This window comes from Salmo salar, chromosome ssa23, assembly GCF_905237065.1.
Source record: "Salmo salar chromosome ssa23, Ssal_v3.1, whole genome shotgun sequence".
In the NCBI taxonomy this organism is placed as follows: Eukaryota; Metazoa; Chordata; class Actinopteri; order Salmoniformes; family Salmonidae; genus Salmo; species Salmo salar.
The window spans coordinates 19,096,897-19,117,127 of record NC_059464.1 but is presented as its reverse complement, the minus strand read 5'-3'; the positions used below and the strand labels follow the sequence as shown (position 1 = coordinate 19,117,127).

Sequence of the window (20,231 nt, the reverse complement as noted above, 5' to 3'; positions counted from 1 at the left end):
CAGTCACAAAGCTAATCTGTCACAGCACCAAAGTAATCCCTGCTCTCGACAAATACCTACAGCCACTACACTATCCCTGGGCTGGGTGAGGAATGTCGTCAATAATATTCCATTCAAAGCTTTAGTCGATTCAGGGTGTCTTTGTCTCACATTATATAGGCTCAACCACAAACATAACAACACAACAATGTGGATACAAAAGACAGAAAATAATATAATATGTAAAAGCACATATTACATAGTAATATTCAACTCCTATGGTTAATTCAGAGTCTGTACTACTTCTTATCTTAAAATAACAAGGTTTTACATGAGAAGGGAGAGTTTATCCCCGATAAGGGATGAGAATCACTGAGGCGTTGCAATGCTAAGACACTATTCCTCTTTCACTTCCAGTCGGCAGTGTAGCAGAAGCACCAATGTTCTCTGCGCTAAGAGTCACCAGCAGGGGGGAGTAAGGCACTGAGACAGAGAAAGGGGGAGAGTTAACACTATCACACTCCTCTTGACTCCCTTTCCCTGGTCCCGACTTAAAAAGGTCACTGGATCACTGGAGAATATTCACGAGAGTGTGAGAGTGTAAGACAGAGAGTGTGTGTTGGGGAAGGTACACAGAGCCAGAGAATGGGGGAGGGAGACAGAAAGACAGACGGATAAATATACTGATCAGAGAGATCAGAGTAACCAGCGCAGTGTTACATTCCCCATCTGTGCCTGGCCGTGTCACCTCAGCCGGCTGCCAAACACCAGTGTGTGTCAATTAGGACCCTTCAGCTGGTATCATCCACTATGCTGTTCCAGCTATGCCATGCCCAACAACATCACACTCAACACTATTCATATGACCTGGCACACACACACATAATCGCACCTGGGACACACCGCACAAACACCCACGAGCACGCCCTGCACCTGAATGGAAAAAAACAACTACAAACTATGGGTATGGACAGGAGACAAAGCGTACAGCCCTCACTACATCAAACAACCCCAGTATTCAACCCCTGACCTTGTCAGTAGTCAGAGCAGTACATGTTATTGATGAAGACCACTGGTTGTGAGCTACGATATATGAGGCTACTCTGTTAGACTTTGCAAACTGCCTCGCCCTTCCCATTATTTTGAAACTAGAGGTACATGCCAGCTTAGGTAGGTGCAAGGCTAAACCAATTTGTTTTGTAATACAAACATACTGGCAATCTCACATGCAGCAATCTCACCTTTACAGGTATCTCTAAAGCATAGTGTCAATTTTACACTGAACCTTGCTGCTCAACAAACTCTCGATGATCTCACACGTATATCACTTAACCTTGCAGCCATCTTTAATTAATCCCCTCAGCCAGACTCACCTGTATATCGTGTACTTGGTGGTGAATCCTTGCTGGTAGCGCTCCGTAAAGTCCGAAAACTCCTGGGAGTGATGAAAGGGCCCTTTGTCAGACAGGAGCCAGGCAAAGGGCCCGGTGGCATTGCTGGAGCCCCCAGCATCTGCAGTGGCCCCAACCCCAGTACGGCTGGCCCCCGTGGCCGCCGCCACTACCACCCAGCACTGGAGGAGGCTTAGAGTTGTACACTCACTGAGAACCATCAGAGCCGCCCGTCTAACAGTGATACACCGGCCACTCATGCTTCCCCCGCACCCGACGACTCTTCATTCTCCACAAACTTCTCTCCCAGTGTCCTAGAGGAAAGAATTGAGACCGAAAGGATGGTTAGATGTTATAGAGGGAGATGAGTGTGTGTTGGAATGAGAATAATAAACAGAGGCTAACATGTCGTCACTGCGTGTGTGTTTGTGTGTGTTCTTAGTGAAATACTGTAGGTTCAGGAGCTTGTTATTTCTTGACCTTCTGCTTTACTGTAGTCTTCCTGACATTTTTCAATAATCAAGTAGGCTTTTAAAATGATCTCCTTTTAAGATGATCTCCTGAATTACCACGATGCAATTTAAATACTATAGTATAATGTGTACTGTTAATGTTCAATGTTTTCCCATCAATACACAGCCTACTTCATATAATTAGGTAAATAGCCTTTTCTACACAGGTGTCAAATTGACTGCATTTAATAGGCTATTGTATTTTCACAAATTAGTAAATAATTGTTTACCTGATTCTGCAAGCTGTGTTGTACTAATCACTGAAGTTGTTACAATGTCTCCCTGGTAGACCAGACGATGAAGTTGTTATCAGCACAATGCACAGGAGAACGCGCATGAGATGGAGACCAAACAAGAAAAATCTATTTTCACTGGGTCAGATGCGCATACGCTATAAGGCCACGGAAAGTTGATGAATAAGCAAACTGAGCGACATCCACCTGAATGGCCGGATCCCCCTCTCACCGCATCATACCTCCAGTGGGTACCCTCGATGATGTAAAATCCAAAGGAAGGAGAAGGCAACACAGCGCACCAGACAGTCGAACAAGCGAGCGTCGCTCGTTCCACTGAAGGAAAACAAATTTCACCTTCTGCAGGTGAATCTTGTGTTTTTCCAGGGATAAAATAAGTTATTTATGATGTTCCATAGAATAAACAACACATGCATGCACTAATACCTGGTTGCTTTCCCCTCCTCGTCAAAAAAAATCCAAATGGTCCTCTTTTCCAATTGATTTTTACATTTGATTGGAGAGACTCACTTGGAGCACTGTGCACTCGAGTCAGTGCAATGCTTTCTTATACTCCCGTCAGTGTAGTGGCATGCATCTGAGTGATATTCGCTTGCTTGCTCTCTAGCACTATTAAAATGTCCAAGTTATTCCTAAACCGAGCCTCCTCCACTCCCCATTGGCTGAAGCGAGATAAGAGAGGCATGGTTTAGGTCTGGCTGTATAACAGGACGGATGGTCAATGTGCTTACCCAGACAAAAATGTAAGTACCCAGAGAAAATTTGTATGTACATATATGCTGGGGGAATTAAACATATATTTACATATATGTCCAGAATATATTGATTAAATGTATAACTTGAGCACATCATTGTATGTAAAAATATAAAAATATATATGTAAATTAAATATGTATCATGCTGAATTGTAATGTTGAGTCTATTGACATCTGGTACCTTGGCATTAGGTTCCCAAAGTGGGGTTTGCATGCAAAGGTCAAACATTATCATACAGCTATTGAGGCTACTTATGAAACATAGTAGCTATGTTTATTTCAAAAAGAGAAAAATGAACCAAGAACATATTTCTCCCGAACTTTCAATCACAATTTGAAATGTTCCTGAGCCAAGCCCCTAGCCACCTCAAACTGACAGAGCAGCCATTGCAATTGTGAATATTCTTCAGATGAAGGAGAAGAGCAGTTGTCAGCCCCAAACATCTTTCTCATGGATAATGGCATTTTATGTGATTATATAATCAGAAGATATTTTCTTCAACTGCCTGCAAACAAGCGTTTTTACCGAGCTATAGTAGCTAAAACAGCTAGTAAGCTAGCCAGCTGCTTTAGTTTGACAACACAACATTCAGTGTGACAGACCAAGATAAGAATTGTTTTGGATATTAACCTCTCTGGGGTATGTGGGACGCTAGCGTCCCACCCGCGGGACACACTATTCAACAGCCAGTGAAATAGCAGGGCGGCAAATTCAAAACAACAAAAATAAATGTTTGTTTTGTTCGATAAAATCCATCATTTATGTCCAAATACCAACTTTTTGTTCGCGCGTTCAGTCCACTACTCCAAATGCAGGAAGCGTGCGCAAAATGTCACGGCGAAAAGTAAAAAAAAGTTCTATTTACGTTCGTAGAAATATGTCAAGTGATGTATAGCATCAATCTTTAGGATGTTTTTAACATAAATCTTCCATAATATTCCAACCGGACGATTCCAATGTCTTCAAAAAAAGAAAAGGAACACAGCTAACTCTCTCGTGAGTGCGCGCAACTGAGCTCATGTCATTTTCTCACTCATGTACTTCCAGGAGCTCTTATTCTTTCCCTATTCACAGTAGAAGCATGAAACAACATTCTAAAGACTGTTGACATCTAGTGGAAGCCTTAGGAAGTGCAAAATGAACCCTAAGTCACTGTATACTGGATAGGGAATCACTTGAAAAACTACAAACCTCAGGTTTTTGCTTGCCATATGAGTTCTGTTATACTCAGAGACATCATTCAAACAGTTTTAGATACTTCAGAGTCTTTTCTATCCAAATCTACTAATAATATCCTACCTTCTGAGCCTGAGTAGCACGCCTTTCATCCGGACGTCAAAATACTGCCCCCTACTCTAGAGAAGTGATATTAAAGCTCTGAGTTAATGACATCTAGCTATGTGTTAGATATCATTTAATTGCAAAAGCTAGCTAGTTAATGGTAAATGTTGCTAGCCAAGTGTCACGTGTGCTCCCTCTCCTGCCTCTAGGTCACCAGGCTGCTCGTTGTGGGGCACACCTGTCAGATTTGTTGTGCAAATCTGTTGTTCTGCCCCTGAACAAGGCAGTTAACCCACTGTTCCTAGACCGTCATTGAAAATAAGAATTTGTTCTTAACTGACTTGCCTAGTTAAATAAAGGTGAAATAAAATAAAAAAATAAACCTGACAAACCGGCTGAGGCCTGAGAGCCTGATGAGCCGGCTGAGACGTCCCCGGTTGCCTCGGTCGAGGCACGGGAACCTGTTCACCAGCTGAGGCATGGGAGCCTAACCATCCCGCTGAGGTATGGAAACCCGTCAGTTCGGACCCGACATCACCTCCAACACAAAAAAATAAAACACACCACCTGATGTTTCCCTTTGGTGAGGTGTCATTCTGTAAAGATGTGCGCTGAGAGTTGGGAAACAAGTTCAGGGATTGAGTGTTTTAATAAATAAAGACAACAAAATAAGAAACTTGAACAACGCACAGACATGACGCAGGAACAGAAACAATGACACCTGGGGAAGGAACCAAAGGGAGTGACATATATAGGGCAGCCAATCAAGGAGGTGATGGAGTCCAGGTAAGTCTGATGATGCGCAATATTGGTGACAGGTGTTTTATTTGACCTTTATTTAACCTTTATTTAACCAGGTAAGCTAGTTGAGAACAAGTTCTCATTTACAACTGTGATTTGGCCTTGATAAAGCAAAGCAGTGGTACACGAACAACAACACAGAGTTACACACGGAATAAACAAGCGTACAGTCAATAACACAATAGAAAAAAAGAAAGTCTATATACAGTGTATGCAAATGGCGTGAGGAGGTAGGCAATAAATAGGCCATAGTAGCGAAATAATTACAATTTAGCAGATTAACCTGTTAGGGCTAGGGGGCAGTATTGACACGGCTGGATAAAAAACATACCCGATTTAATCTGGTTACCACTCCTACCCAGTAACTAGAATATGCATATACTTATTACATATGGATAGAAAACACCCTCAATTTTCTAAAACTGTTTGAATGGTGTCTGTGAGTATAACAGAACTCAAATGGCAGGTCAAAACCTGAGAGATTCCTTTACAGGAAGTGGCCTGTCTGACCATTTCTTGAACTTCTTTTCCATCTCTATCATTTACTAAGGATCTCTGCTCTAACGTGACACTTCCCACGTCGTCCATAGGCGCTCAGAGCCCGGGAAAAAACAGAATGTCGTCATTCCAGCCCCAGGCTGAAACACATTATCGCCTTTCTCAAGTGGCCGATCAAGGGACACTGGGCTTATGCGCGTGACCCGACCGCCCCCGCCATTGGGATTTTTTCCTCTGTTTGCCGAAAAGGAGATTCCCTGTCGGAATATTATCGCTTTTCTACGAGAAAAATGGCGTAAAAATTGATTTTAAACAGCGGTTGACATGCTTCGAAGTACGGTAATGTACGGTAAAAATTTAGAATTTTATTGTCACGAATTGCGCCATGCGCGCGACACTTCTTTACTATTTCGGATAGTGTCTGGAACGCACGAACAAAACGCCGCTATTCGGATATAACGATGGATTATTTTGGACCAAACCAACATTTGTTATTGAAGTAGCAGTCCTGGGTGTGCATTCTGACGAAGACAACAAAAGGTAATCAAACTTTTATAATAGTAAATATGATTATGGTGAGTGCTAAACTTGCCGGGTGTCTAAATAGCGAGCCCGTTTTGCCTGGGCTATGTACTTAGAATATTGCAAAATGTGCTTTCACCAAAAAGCTATTTTAAAATCGGACATATCGAGTGCATAGAGGAGGTCTGTATCTATAATTCTTAAAATAATTGTTATGCTTTTTGTGAACGTTTATCGTGAGTAATTTAGTAAAATGTTAGCGAATTCCCGGGAAGTTTGCGGGGGGTATGCTAGTTCTGAACGTCACATGCTAATGTAAAAAGCTGGTTTTTGATATAAATATGAACTTGATTGAACAAAACATGCATGTATTGTATAACATAATGTCCTAGGGTTGTCATCTGATGAAGATCATCAAAGGTGAGTGCTGCATTTAGCTGTCTTCTGGGTTTTGGTGACATTATATGCTGGCTTGAAAAATGGGTGTCTGATTATTTCTGGCTTGGTACTCTGCTGACATAATCTAATGTTTTGCTTTCGTTGTAAAGCCTTTTTGAAATCGGACAGTGTGGTTAGATTAACGAGAGTCTTGTCTTTAAATAGCTGTAAAATAGTCATATGTTTGAGAAATTGAAGTAATAGGATTTTTAAGGTTTTGAAAATCGCGCCACAGGCTGCCAGTGGCTGTTACGTAGCGTCCCACCTAGCCCATAGAGGTTAACACTGGAGTGATAAATGAGCAGACGATGATGTGCAAGTAGATATACTGGTGTGCAAAAGAGCAGAAAAGTAAATCAAAACAATATGGGGATGAGGTAGGTAGATTGGGTGGGCTATTTACAGATGGACAGTGTACAGCTGCAGCGATCAGTTAGCTGCTCAGATAGCTGATGTTTAAAGTTAGTGAGGGAAATATGTCTCCGGCTTCAGCGATTTTTGCAATTCATTCCAGTCACTGGCAGCAGAGAACTGGAAGGAAAGGCGGCCAAAGGAGGTGTTGGCTTTGGGGATGACCAGTGAGATATACCTGCTGGAGCGCGTGCTAAGGGTGGGTGCTGTTATTATGACCAGTGAGCTGAGATAAGGTGGAGCTTTACCTAGCATAGACTTATAGATGACCTGGAGCCAGTGGGTCTGGCGACGAATATGTAGCGAGGGCCAGCCGACTAGAGCATACAGGTTGAAGTGGTGGGTGGCATAAGGCACTTTGGTAACAAAACGGATAGTACTGTGATAGACTACATCCAATTTACTGAGTAGAGCATCGGAAGCTATTTTGTAGATGACATCGCCGAAGTCGATGGGTAAGTTTGGCGGCATGAGTGAAGGAGGCTTTGTTGCAAAATAGAAAGCCGATTCTAGATTTGATTTTGGATTGGAGATGTTTAATATGAGTCTGGAAGGAGAGTTTACAGTCTAGCCAGACACCTAGGTATTTGGAGTTGTCCACATATTCTAGGTCAGAACTTTCCAGGGTAGTGATGCTACCCTGGACATGCATTTGGTAGTTAACACAGTGTCCAAAGAAGGGGCAGATGTATACAGAATGGTGTCATCTGTGTAGAGGTGGATCAGGGAATCACCCACAGCAAGAGCGACATCATTGATATATACAGAGAAAAGAGTCGGCCCGAGAATTGAACCCTGTTGTACTCCCGTAGGGACTGCCAGAGGTCCGGACAACAGGCCCTCTGATTTGACACACTGAACTCTGTCTGCGAAGTAGTTGGTGAACCAGGCGAAGCAGTCATTTGAGAAACCAAGGCTATTGAGTCTGCCGATAAGAATAAGGTGATTGACAGAGTCGAAAGCCTTAGCCAGGTCGATGGCGGTTTTATCGATGGCGGTTATGAAACCGTTTAGTACCTTGAGCATGGCTGAGGTGCACCCGTGACCAGATCGGAAACTGGATTTCACAGTGGAGAAGGTACAGTGGGATTCGAAATGGTCAGTGATCTATTTATTAATTTGGCTTTCGAAGACTTTAGAGAGGCAAGGCAGGATGGATATAGGTCTGTAACAGTTTGGGTCTAGAGTGTCACCCCCTTTGAAGAGGGGGATGACCGCGGCAGCTTTCCAATCTTTAGGGATCTCGGACGATACGAAAGATAGGTTGAACAGAATGGTAATAAGTGTTGCAACAATGGCGGTGGATAGTTTTAGAAAGAGAGGGTCCAAATTGTCTAGCCCAGCTGATTTGTACGGGTCCAGGTTTTGCAGCTCTTTCAGAACATAAGCGATCTGGATTTGGGTGAAGGAGAAGCTGGGGAGGCTCGGGCAAGTAGCTGCGGCGGGGGGAGTATGGGGGGGGGGGGTGGAGCTGTTGGCTGGGGCTGGGGTAGCCAGGAGGAAAGCATGACCTTACCAATTTGTAAGTCGCTCTGGATAAGAGCGTCTGCTATATGACGTAAATGTAAATGTTATGACCAGCCGTAGAGAAATGCTTATTGAAATGTTTGATTGTCATAGATTTATCAGTGGTGACCATGTTACCTAGCCTCAGAGCAGTGGGCAGCTGGGAGGAGGTGCTCTTGTTCTCCATAGACTTTACAGTGTCCCGGAACTTTCTGGAGTTAGAGCTACAGGATGCACATTTCTGTTTGAAAAAGCTAACGTTTGCTTTCCTGACTGACTGCGTGTATTGGTTCCTGACTTCCCTGAACAGTTGCGTATCGTGGGGACTATTCGATGCTATTACAGTCTGCCACAGGATGTTTTGTGCTGGTCAAGCACAGTCAGGTCTGGAGTGAACCAAGGGCTATATCTGTTCTTAGTTCTACATTTTTTTAAAGGGGCATGCTTATTTAAGATGGTGAGGAAATTACTTTTAAAGAACGACCAGGCATCCTCGACTGACGGGATGAGGTCAATATCCTTCCAAGTTACCCAGGCCAGGTCGATTAGAAAGGCCTGCTCGCAGAAGTGTTTTAGGGAGCGTTTGACAGTGATGAGGGGTGGTCGTTTGACCGCGGACCTGTAGCGGATGCAAGCAATGAGGCAGTGATCGCTGAGATCCTGATTGAAAACAGCAGAGGTGTATTTGGAGGGCAAGTTGGTCAGGATAATATCTATGAGGGTGTCCATGTTTACAGATTTAGTGTTGTACCTGGTGGGTTCCTTGATGATTTGTGTGAGATTGAGGGCATCTAGCTTAGCTTGTAGGACTGCCGGGGTGTTAAGCATATCCCAATTTAGGTCACCTAACAGAACAAACTCTGAAGATAGATGAGGTGCAATCAATTTATATATGGTGTCCAGGGCACAGTTGGGAGCCGAGGGGGGTATATAACAGGCGGCAACGGTGAGAGACTTATTTCTGGAGAGATTCATATTTAAAATTAGAAGCTCGAACTGTTTGCCATAGACCTGGAAAGTATGACAGAACTTTGCAAGCTATCTCTGCAGTAAATTGCAACTCCTCCCCCTTTGGCAGTTCTATCTTGATGGACAATGTTGTACAGTGAGAGTGCTGATTTTTCGTTTGCCCACTGACAAAGCAATTATCAGTCTATAGTTTTAATGGTAGGTTTATTTGAACAGTGAGAGACAGAATAACAAAAAAAATCCAGAAAAACACATGTCAAAAATGATTTGCATTTTAATGAGGGAAATAAGTATTTGACTCCTCTGCAAAACATGTCTTAGTACTTGGTGGCAAAACCCTTGTTGACAATCACAGAGGTCAGACGTTTCTTGTAGTTGGCCACCAGGTTTGCACACACCTCAGAAGGGATTTTGTCCCACTCCTCTTTGCAGATCTTCTCCAAGTCATTAAGGTTTTGAGGCTGACATTTGGCAACTCGAACCTTCAGCTCCCTCCACAGATTTTCTATGGGATTAAGGTCTGGAGACTGGCTAGCCTCTCTAGGCTAGGCGGGACGAATTCGTCCCACCTACGTAACAGCCACTTGCAGCCTGTGGCGCGATTTTCAAAACATTAAAAATCCTATTACTTCAATTTCTCAAACATATGACTATTTTACAGCTATTTAAAGACAAGACTCTCGTTAATCTAACCACACTGTCCGATTTCAAAAAGGCTTTACAACGAAAGCAAAACATTAGATTATGTCAGCAGAGTACCAAGCCAGAAATAATCAGACACCCATTTTTCAAGCCAGCATATAATGTCACCAAAACCCAGAAGACAGCTAAATGCAGCACTCACCTTTGATGATCTTCATCAGATGACAACCCTAGGACATTATGTTATACAATACATGCATGTTTTGTTCAATCAAGTTCATATTTATATCAAAAACCAGCTTTTTACATTAGCATGTGACGTTCAGAACTAGCATACCCCCGCAAAACTTCCCGGGAATTCGCTAACATTTTACTAAATTACTCACGATAAACGTTCACAAAAAGCATAACAATTATTTTAAGAATTATAGATACAGACCTCCTCTATGCACTCGATATGTCCGATTTTAAAATAGCTTTTGGTGAAAGCACATTTTGCAATATTCTAAGTACATAGCCCAGGCATCACGGGCTCGCTATTTAGACACCCGGCAAGTTTAGCACTCACCATAATCATATTTACTATTATAAAAGTTTGATTACCTTTTGTTGTCTTCGTCAGAATGCACACCCAGGACTGCTACTTCAATAACAAATGTTGGTTTGGTCCAAAATAATCCATCGTTATATCCGAATAGCGGCGTTTTGTTCGTATGCGTTCCAGACACTATCCGAAATAGTAAAGAAGTGTCGCGCGCATGGCGCAATTCGTGACAATAAAATTCTAAATATTCCATTACCGTACTTCGAAGCATGTCAACCGCTGTTTAAAATCAATTTTTACGCCATTTTTCTCGTAGAAAAGCGATAATATTCCGACAGGGAATCTCCTTTTCGGCAAACAGAGGAAAAAATCCCAAAGGCGGGGGCGGTCGGGTCACGCGCATAAGCCCAGTGTCCCTTGATCGGCCACTTGAGAAAGGCGATAATGTGTTTCAGCCTGGGGCTGGAATGACGACATTCTGTTTTTTCCCGGGCTCTGAGCGCCTATGGACGACGTGGGAAGTGTCACGTTAGAGCAGAGATCCTTAGTAAATGATAGAGATGGAAAAGAAGTTCAAGAAATGGTCAGACAGGCCACTTCCTGTAAAGGAATCTCTCAGGTTTTGACCTGCCATTTGAGTTCTGTTATACTCACAGACACCATTCAAACAGTTTTAGAAAATTTAGGGTGTTTTCTATCCATATGTAATAAGTATATGCATATTCTAGTTACTGGGTAGGAGTGGTAACCAGATTAAATCGGGTATGTTTTTTATCCAGCCGTGTCAATACTGCCCCCTAGCCCTAACAGGCTAGGCCATTCCAGGACCTTAATGTGCTTCTTCTTGAGCCACTTCTTTGTTGCCTTGGCCATGTGTTTTGGGTCATAATCATGCTGGAATACCCATCCACGACCCAATTTCAATGCCCTGGCTGAGGGAAAGAAGGTTCTCACCCAAGATTTGACGGTACATGGATCCGTCCATCGTCCCTTTGATGCGGTGAAGTTGTCCTGTCCCCTTAGCAGAAAAACACCCCCAAAGGATAATGTTTCCACCTCCATGTTTGACGGTGGAGATGGTGTTCTTGTGGTCATGGGCAGCATTCCTCCTCCTCCAAACACAGCGAGTTGAGTTGATGTCAAAGAGCTCCATTTTGGTCTCATCTGACCACAACACTTTCACCAGTTGTCCTCTGAATCATTCAGATGTTCATTGGCAAACTTCAGATGGGCATGTATATGTGCTTTCTTGAGCAGGGGGACCTTGCGGGCGCTACAGGATTTCAGTCCTTCACGGCGTAGTGTGTTACCAATAATTTTCTTGTTGACTATGGTCCCAGCTGCCTTGAGATCATTGAGAAGATCCTCCCGTGCAGTTCTGGGCTGATTCCTCACCATTCTCATGATCATTGCAACTCCACGGGGTGAGATCTTGCATGGAGCCCCAGGCTGAGGGAGATTGACAGTTCTTTTGTGTTTCTTCCATTTGCGAATAATCGCACCAACTGTTTTCACCTTCTCACCAAGCAACTTGGTGATGGTCTTGTAGCCCATTCCAGCCTTGTGTAGGTCTACAATCTTGTCCCTGACATCCTTGGAGAGCTCTTTGGTCTTGGCCATGGTGGATAGTTTGTAATCTGATTGATTGATTGCTTCTGTGGACAGGTGTCATATATACAGGTAACAAGCTGAGATTAGGAGCACTCCCTTTAAGAGTGTGCTCCTAATCTCAGCCCCTTACCTGTATAAAAGACACCTGGGAGCCAGAAATCTTTCTGATTGAGAGGGGATCAAATACTTATTTCCCTCATTAAAATGCAAATTAATTTATAACATTTTTGACATGCGTTTTTCTGGATTTTTTTGTTGTTATTCCGTCTCTCACTGTTCAAATAAACCTACCATTAAAATTATAGACTGATCATTTCTTTGTCAGTGGGCAAACGTACAAAATCTGCAGGGGATCAAATACTTTTTTTCCTCACTGTACCCCCAGCCAATGTAAGTTAGTCTTTTGTATTTCATAGTTTTGATGTCTTCACTCTTATTCTACAATGTAGAAAATAGTACAAATTTAAAAAAAAAACTTGAATGAGTAGGTGTGTCCAAACTTTTGACTGGTACTGTATATATAGAAAGATTTTTGTAAATATATTAAAAATAAAGAACATAAATACCTCCCTAATACGACCCTAAGCACACAGCTAAGACAACATAGGAGTGGGTTCAGTACAAGTCTCTGAATGTCCTTGTGTGGCCATGCCAGAGCCCGGACTGATCAAACATATCTGGAGACACCTGAAAATAGCTGTACAGCGACGCTCCCAATCCAACCTGACAGAGCTTGAAAGGATCTGCAGAGAGGAATGGGAGAAACTCCCCAACCCAAGAAGCCTCGGCTATAATCACTGTCAAAGGTATTTCAACAAAGTACTTAGTAAAGGGTCTGTATACTTATGTAAAAATGCTATAATTTTTATTTATTTTTATTCAAAAAAGCTGTTTTTGCTTTGTCATTAGGGGGGTAAAAACAATTTAATCCATTTTAGAATAAGGTTGTAACGTAGCAAAATGTGGAAAAAGTCAAGGGTTCTGAATACTTTCCGAATGCAGTGAACAAAAATGTAAACACAACATGCAAAGTGTTGGTCCCATGTTTCATAAGCTGAAATAAAAGATCCCTGGCATTTTACAAATGCACAAAAATGTATTTCTTCAAATGTTTTGTTAGTGAGCATTTCTCCATTGCCAAGATAATCCACCCATCTGACAGGTGTGGCTTATCAAGAAGTTGATTAAACAGCATGCTCATTACATGGGTGCACCTTGTGCAGGGGACAATAAAAGGCCACACTAAAATGTGCAGTTTTGTTGCACAACACAATGACACAGATTTCTCCAAGTTGAGGGAGCATATAATTGACGTGCTGACTGCAGGAATGTCCACCAGAGCTGTTGCCAGATAATTGAATGTTAATTTCTCTACCATAAGCTGCCTCCAATGTCATTTTAGAGAATTTGGCAGTACGTCCAACCTACTTCACAACTGCAGACCACGTGTAACCACGCCAGCCCAGGACCTCCACATCCAGCATCTTCAAATGCAGGATTGTCTAAGACCAGTCACTAAGACAGCTGATGAAACTGAGGAGTATTTCTATCTGTAATAAAGCCCTTTGTGTGGAAAAAATAAGTCTGATTGGCTGGGCCTGGCTCTCAAGTGGGTGGGCCTATAATTTATTGAAATAAACTTTTTGTACTTTTTGTCTTCAAGGCAAGTCTGTCAAAATGACGCATAATTCACTTTCTTTCCAATAGAGTAGGAAATTAGCGACTTCAAACTTACACTACAACTCAATATTTTATAAAAATCCATTATTTAACACTTTACTCTGTACAGTACCTGTGCCTGTCCTGTTGTTTCAAGAATTGTCAGTGGAAGTTGGAATCCATCGTTTTTTGTAAGACATTTAATGGAACCCCTATCTAAACAAAAAATGTGCTCCAAAATTGGCTCCAAAATCATATTCATGAAATTGGAGCCAATTCCCATATGTTCCAAGACCGACCACAGATATGAGAAATATAGTCTATTTAAAGCTTTTTTTTGCATAGAGAGATAATACATCCCAAGGAGCTGCATCTAAGATATGTAATAGTGAATGAAGGTTATCTGATAAACTCTTTTTACTAAACCTGCTTTGGTCAGTATGGACCAATTTGGATAAGTAAATCTCGAGATGGGACGGCAACATTTTGGAAAACAGTTTAATATCTGTGTTTATCAAAGATAGTGAGAAGACTTGTCGGCATCCTTACCTTTTTTTAATAAATGCAAAATCAGTGCAGTATTCACATTTCTCCCAAATCAATCTTTGTGAATGGCTAAGCAATAGTGGACCTAATTGATTCCACAATGTTAAATAGACCTCAGGATTAATACCATCCCATCCAGGTGATTTTCCTTTATTCATGCTATTCAATTTCCTTTTGAGTTCATTGAGACGAGATTTGGGCTCCCAGCGAGTTGGCTTCCTGTTGAGAGAAGAGGAGTTTTTAATTATTTTAGAAAGGACTTAGTCTGGCTTGGTGTGGATTTACAATCAGAGATGTACAGTTCCTTATAGAAGCGGGAGAATCTTTGATTAATTTGGGTTCTGATAGTAATTTCCTTGTTTCAGATGCAATAGTTGCTAATTGATCATTACTGCTTAGCTTGTTGGCCAGTAAACAACTGAGATGATTACCATGGAAGTAATGGTTGAGTCTAACTCGATGGATGTCAAATTCTGCTCTCTCAAATCATTCAATTATATTCTGTCTTGACTTTGGAAAGTGTAGTAAGAACCTGGTCTGAAAAGAGTGTTTGTTGAGAATGTTTTAACACAGTTAACAACATTTCCAAACCTAATATCTTCTTTAATTGTGATTTTATTCAATGCAGATACAAATGGTGTTGTATTATTTTTTTAATAAAAACTTTGTTGACATCACATCGAATCCCAGGGTCATCGACTGAATTTTTATTGATCATTATGAATTAATTTAGTTCAATTTCAAATAGATTTTGTTGTACTGAAATGCCAACTTGTGGCTATTTTAGGAGATTCAGAAATTATAAATTGGCAGTAGTAAGCGTGTTGGTCAGACAAGCTCATATATCGAATTTCTATTTTCTTGATTAAAGAAAATAGAGGTAGATAATAGTAAGAAATCGATTCGTGAGAATGATTTATACCTGTTTGAGTAGAATATGTGCTCTTTTGCTCTGGGATTATGTGCTCGCCAGGCATCAATGAGGTTGTAATCAGAGAGTATATGCTGGAGAGCCTTGGTTGTGTGTGGATTGTTGGTTGTATTAGAATTATCCTGCATGTCCTAAATGGCATTCATGTCTGTCCCAATAATCAGATGGAATTCATTTAATTCTAACAATATGCTGTTCAGAGAATCAAAACATTTAGAATCATATGAATTTGGAGCATACGCATTAATAAAGGCAATTTTCTTTCCAATATGGATACATTAAAGGAAAGTGATTCTGTCTTCTTGGTCTTCGCCTTCATCCAAGATGGTGATTTTTAGTTTCCGTTGTATCATTATGATTACACCTATAGATTTGTTTGGGGCTGATGAAAAAGCAGCCAGTTTGTACAATGGTTATGGTTATTGAAGCCTTGCTATATCAACATGGTTTCTTGATAGGATGTCAAGAAAGCTGGAATGTTTAATAGGACAGCTTACGCCTTTCAAAAGAAGAGAAAATAGTTAGCCATTGTTAAAAAAAGGTATTATTAATTATTAGATTTTTATCTTTAGTGTTAATAAGCCAATGGATTTGAAACAAAAATAAAGACCCACAGGGACACTTACCCATTGGTCATTCCCCACCCAATCCCCACCCAGAGCCCAACATGAGGACAATGGTGACTTTAAAACAGATAAAGAGTTTAATGGCTGTGATGGGAGAACACTGACAATGGATCAACATTGTAGTTACTCCACAATACTAACCTAATTGACATAGTAAAAAGGAAGCCTGTACAAAAAAAACATGCAAACTGTATTACAAAACATGCAAACTTTCCAGTTTAGTTGAGTAGGTATCCATTTGAGAAGTGATCAGTGCAAGAGATTCATTTATTGGTTTTAATTGTAAATCGTGGCCAGAGGTAATTTCCTTAAAAACAATCTCTTGGTTAGCAGTGGCCAGCTCTTTCTGTTGTTTTGAGAGCCACCATGTTCCCATCGATGAATTGTGAATGGACAGAATTGTGACACCCTGATCTGTTTCACCTGTCTTTGTGCTTGCCATCACCCCCCTCCAGGTGTCGCCCATTATCCCTAGTGGATTTATACCTGTGTTCTCTGTTTGTCTGTTGCCAGTTCGTTTTGTTTCGTGAAACCTACCAGCGATTTCCCCCTTACTCCTGTTTGTTTTAGTTCCTGTTTTCAAGTTTTTCCCGGTTTTACCATTCTGCCTGCCCTGACCCTGAAACTGCCTGCTGTTCTGGACCTTTTGCACCCTATCTGGATTACTGACCTCTGCCTGCCCTTGACCTGTCGTTTTGCCTGCCCCTGTACTAGTAATAAACATTTGTTACTTCAACACTGTCTGCATTTGGGTCTGACCTGAAAAGTGAAAAGAATAGTCCAGCTGCTGGAGCTAAATATACCTGCTATTGATTTTTGTAATACAGTGAACATCCCACACCGAAATGTGATAAATAAACGTTCATTTTTCAGGACCCTGTCTTTCAAAGATAATTCGTAAAAATCCAAATAACTTCACAGATCTTCATTGTAAAGGACTTAAACACTGTTTCCCATGTTTGTTCAATGAACCATTTACACATGTTAAGTTTGCTGAAAATAAACACAGTTGACAGTGAGAGGACATTTCTTTTTTTGCTGAGTTTATGTTGACAAGTATTTGAAAATGTGTCCGTTAATTCATAGTTATTTTGAAAAAGAAAGCCACAGGTTTCAATGGATGTCACTGGAAGCTTCTATAACATATAATCAACTTTTGAAAAACGAATTCTGAGCTAGCAGTTAAAAAAGTAATTGAATCTGAACAACACTTTAACTGTAACAGAATATGGAAAATTACAACCTTGGCATCCCGGAATCAACTTATACATTTTAAGTTTATTTACAGACTAACATTTTACAATTAAATTGGTCCCATCTGTTTACTGTGTGGTGGCAGAATTTGGGGTCATATGTTGTAACTTCTCAAGGAATATGTCCTGTGTTGGACTGTGATGTTATGCCTGTCATACACTCCTGTTATGTCTGCAACATAACACAAGGCCATTGTGTTCTGGAACTGTTGCTTGTATAAAATAACTGAGTAAACAATATGATTGTAGTATCACCTCCCACTATAAAAGGGACATGTAACTAACCATTTACTCTTTCAGTTCTTCCCTGTGAAATTAGAGAGAGATCACCCATGCAGCTGCTTGAATAAAGATGTTTCTATTATATCATTAAATAGTCTCTGCCTTAATCTTTGGATCGAGTTTGTGTCAATACATAACTCTGTAGACATGAAGATGGACTCTGGAGTTATACCTTAGCTACTCCAACCCTTATGTAGCCTAGCCATAGGCCCTACTGCGATAAACCAAAACTGTTAATCCATTTGAAACTACAAAAGATTCAAAATGACATAACATTATTCATATCATAAATCAGTCAAAGTAGAAAATAAAATTCCACTAAAATGCCAACCTGTTCTGAAATGAGAATTGTTTGTTGGCGCTAAAACGTGCTCACAGAGTTTCTAAAACCAGAGGCCCAACATCGTGAGACTTCTGGGAACGCTTGTAAAGCAGACACAGCAGACAAGACTGGGGTTTGGGGTTTGAGAAGTCAATGAGAGAAGTGCCAAATTTTTCTTTAGTTGTTAATTTTCTCAAAATCTAAAAGCACACCTTAGATTCGAGCCAATGTCTTAAGTAGTTGAACATTACTCCAAACACGTGAACATTGACAAGTTTGCCTTTTTGTCAAAAACAACTTTATATCAAAGGAGTGCCTTTCTTTTGACGACCTGCAAATGCACAGTTGGACGCAAGACGACCTTTAGTAGACCCAATGGTGTGTTTCTGCGCATGAATTTAGCTAGCCAACGTTGCCATGACATCGCCTACAAGTGTGATCAGGGATTTCTATTGGAGAAGCAGTTTCTTCATAGCTTCATACTAAACCATCTTTGACACGTATGTCCAATCGGGAAGTGGCAAACCTGGTTGGGAGATTCCAAGGATAGTAGTAGAGGGGTTCCCGGGTTTAAACCAAGCATGTCAGGCTATTGGTTTGAACCCCGGGAACTCTTCTACTAATATCCTTGGAATCTCCCAATTTAGGCTTGCCACTTCCTGTTTGGACGAAGACTACATTTTGGCAGCAACAAAAAAATATATTTAAATTACTTAAAATAACGACTACATGATTTCCAAATATGAAACTATTATAGTTTATATAAACACGTAATGAATATGCAATAATAACATAACATTGAGATGTGCTAGGACCCAATGTCAAAATGAAGCTGCCGGTAGGCCTTTCCCGACTAGGCAAAAAACAAATGTTATGAAAAAGACTGTGCAATAAAGTGCATGGGTGGATGGATTATGTGAGCAGCGCATACATGAACAAATGATTCAGGCCTAGCTAGTTGTGTGTGTAGAAACGTATATGCTTCCTTTATTCTGTAGGCCATAGTTTAGCCCTATGATGATGACAATGGTGAGTGGAGGGGGGAATTGATTGTGACTATGGTTAATATCATCATCATACCACTTTGGTGTATCTACAGACATTACATTTACATTTTAGTCATTTAGCAGACGCTCTTATCCAGAGCGACTTACAGTAGTGAATGCATACATTTCATTAAAACAAATTCCGTACTAGTCCCCCGTGGGGGAGGCCTACGTTATTCAGACATAATTTGAAAGCTAATCCAGTGTCACGTCCTGACCAGTAAAAGGGGTTGTTTGTTATTGTAGTGGGGTCAGGGCGTGGCAGGGGGTGTTTGTTTAGTGTGTTTCGGGGTTTTTGGTTTATGTTCTGTGTTTTCTATTTCTGTGTGGTTTTTCTAGTTTTTCTAGTTAGTATTTTTTTCCCTTCTAAATAAAAAGAAGATGAGCACCTTCACCACTGCATATTGGTCTGATGATTTCTCCTCCTCAGACGACGAACTTTATGACAGAACCACCCACCATAAGAGGACCAAGCAGCGGAGGAGGGAGCAACAGAGGAGCTATTTAGAGTCGTGGACATGGGAAGAAATAATGGATGGAAAGGGACCATGGCACCGGGTTGGGGAGTACCGGTGCCCAAAGGAGGAGCTGGAGGCAGCAAAGGCTGAGCAACGGAGGTACGAGGTACTATATCCTACATTTCAGGAGGTGAGGAGGCAGCCCCAAAACATTTTTTGGGGGAGGCACACGGGGAGTTGGAGTAAGTCAGGCAATAGGCCTGAACCAACTCCTCGTGCTTATCATGGGGATCGTTTGGCATTGAGAGCACCATGCTATGCGGAAGTGGGCATGGTCTCGCCCATCCGCACGCACAGTCAGGTACGGGTGATACCAGCCCCCCGTAAGTGCCGTGCTAGAGTGGGCATCCAGCCAGGGAGAAGTGCGCCGGCACAACACATCTGGCCACCAGTGCGTCTCCTAGGCCCAGGCTACCCTGCGCCTGCTCTACGCGCGGCAACCATCATGCCTCAGCACAGCCCAGTTCGCCCTGTGCCAGCACTCCGCCCGTGCAGGGCTACAGTTACTATCCAGCCAGGACGGGTTGTGCAGGCTGTGCGCTCAAGACCTCCAGTGCGTATTCATGGCCCAGTGTATCCAGTTCCTGCTCCTCTCACTAGCCCTGTGGTGTGTGTCACACACAAAGTCAGCCCCACGCATCAGGCCTTCAGTGCGCAGTCCCCGTCCAGAGCTTCTGGCGACAGTTCCCCATCCAGAGCTTCCGACAACAGTTCCCCGTCCAGAGCTTCCGGCGACAGTTCCCCGTCTAGAGCTTCTGGCGACAGTTCCCCGTCCAGAGCTTCCGGCGACAGTTCCCCGTCCAGAGCTTCCGGCGACAGTGCCCCGTCCAGAGCTTCCGGCGACAGTGCCCCGTCCAGAGCTTCCGGCGACAGTGCCCCGTCCAGAGCTTCCGGCGACAGTGGCCCGTCTAGAGCTTCCGGTGACAGTTCCCC

The 20,231-nt window shown here is 42.0% G+C and overlaps 1 protein-coding gene across 1 annotated transcript in view; it reads right to left on the bottom strand.

Moving 5' to 3' along the window:
- LOC106584145 (BMP/retinoic acid-inducible neural-specific protein 3) overlaps positions 1-2,702 on the bottom strand; it is a 103,237-nt gene extending 100,535 nt beyond the window's left edge. Inside the window, exons 1-2 of the mRNA XM_014169064.2 lie at positions 2,113-2,702; positions 1,353-1,684 (exon numbers count right to left, since the gene is read on the bottom strand). Coding sequence (XP_014024539.1) covers positions 1,353-1,630 — 278 coding nt within the window. The 5' untranslated portion in view covers positions 1,631-1,684; positions 2,113-2,702. The remainder of the gene's footprint in view (positions 1-1,352; positions 1,685-2,112) is intronic.
- Positions 2,703-20,231: the final 17,529 nt, after the last annotated feature.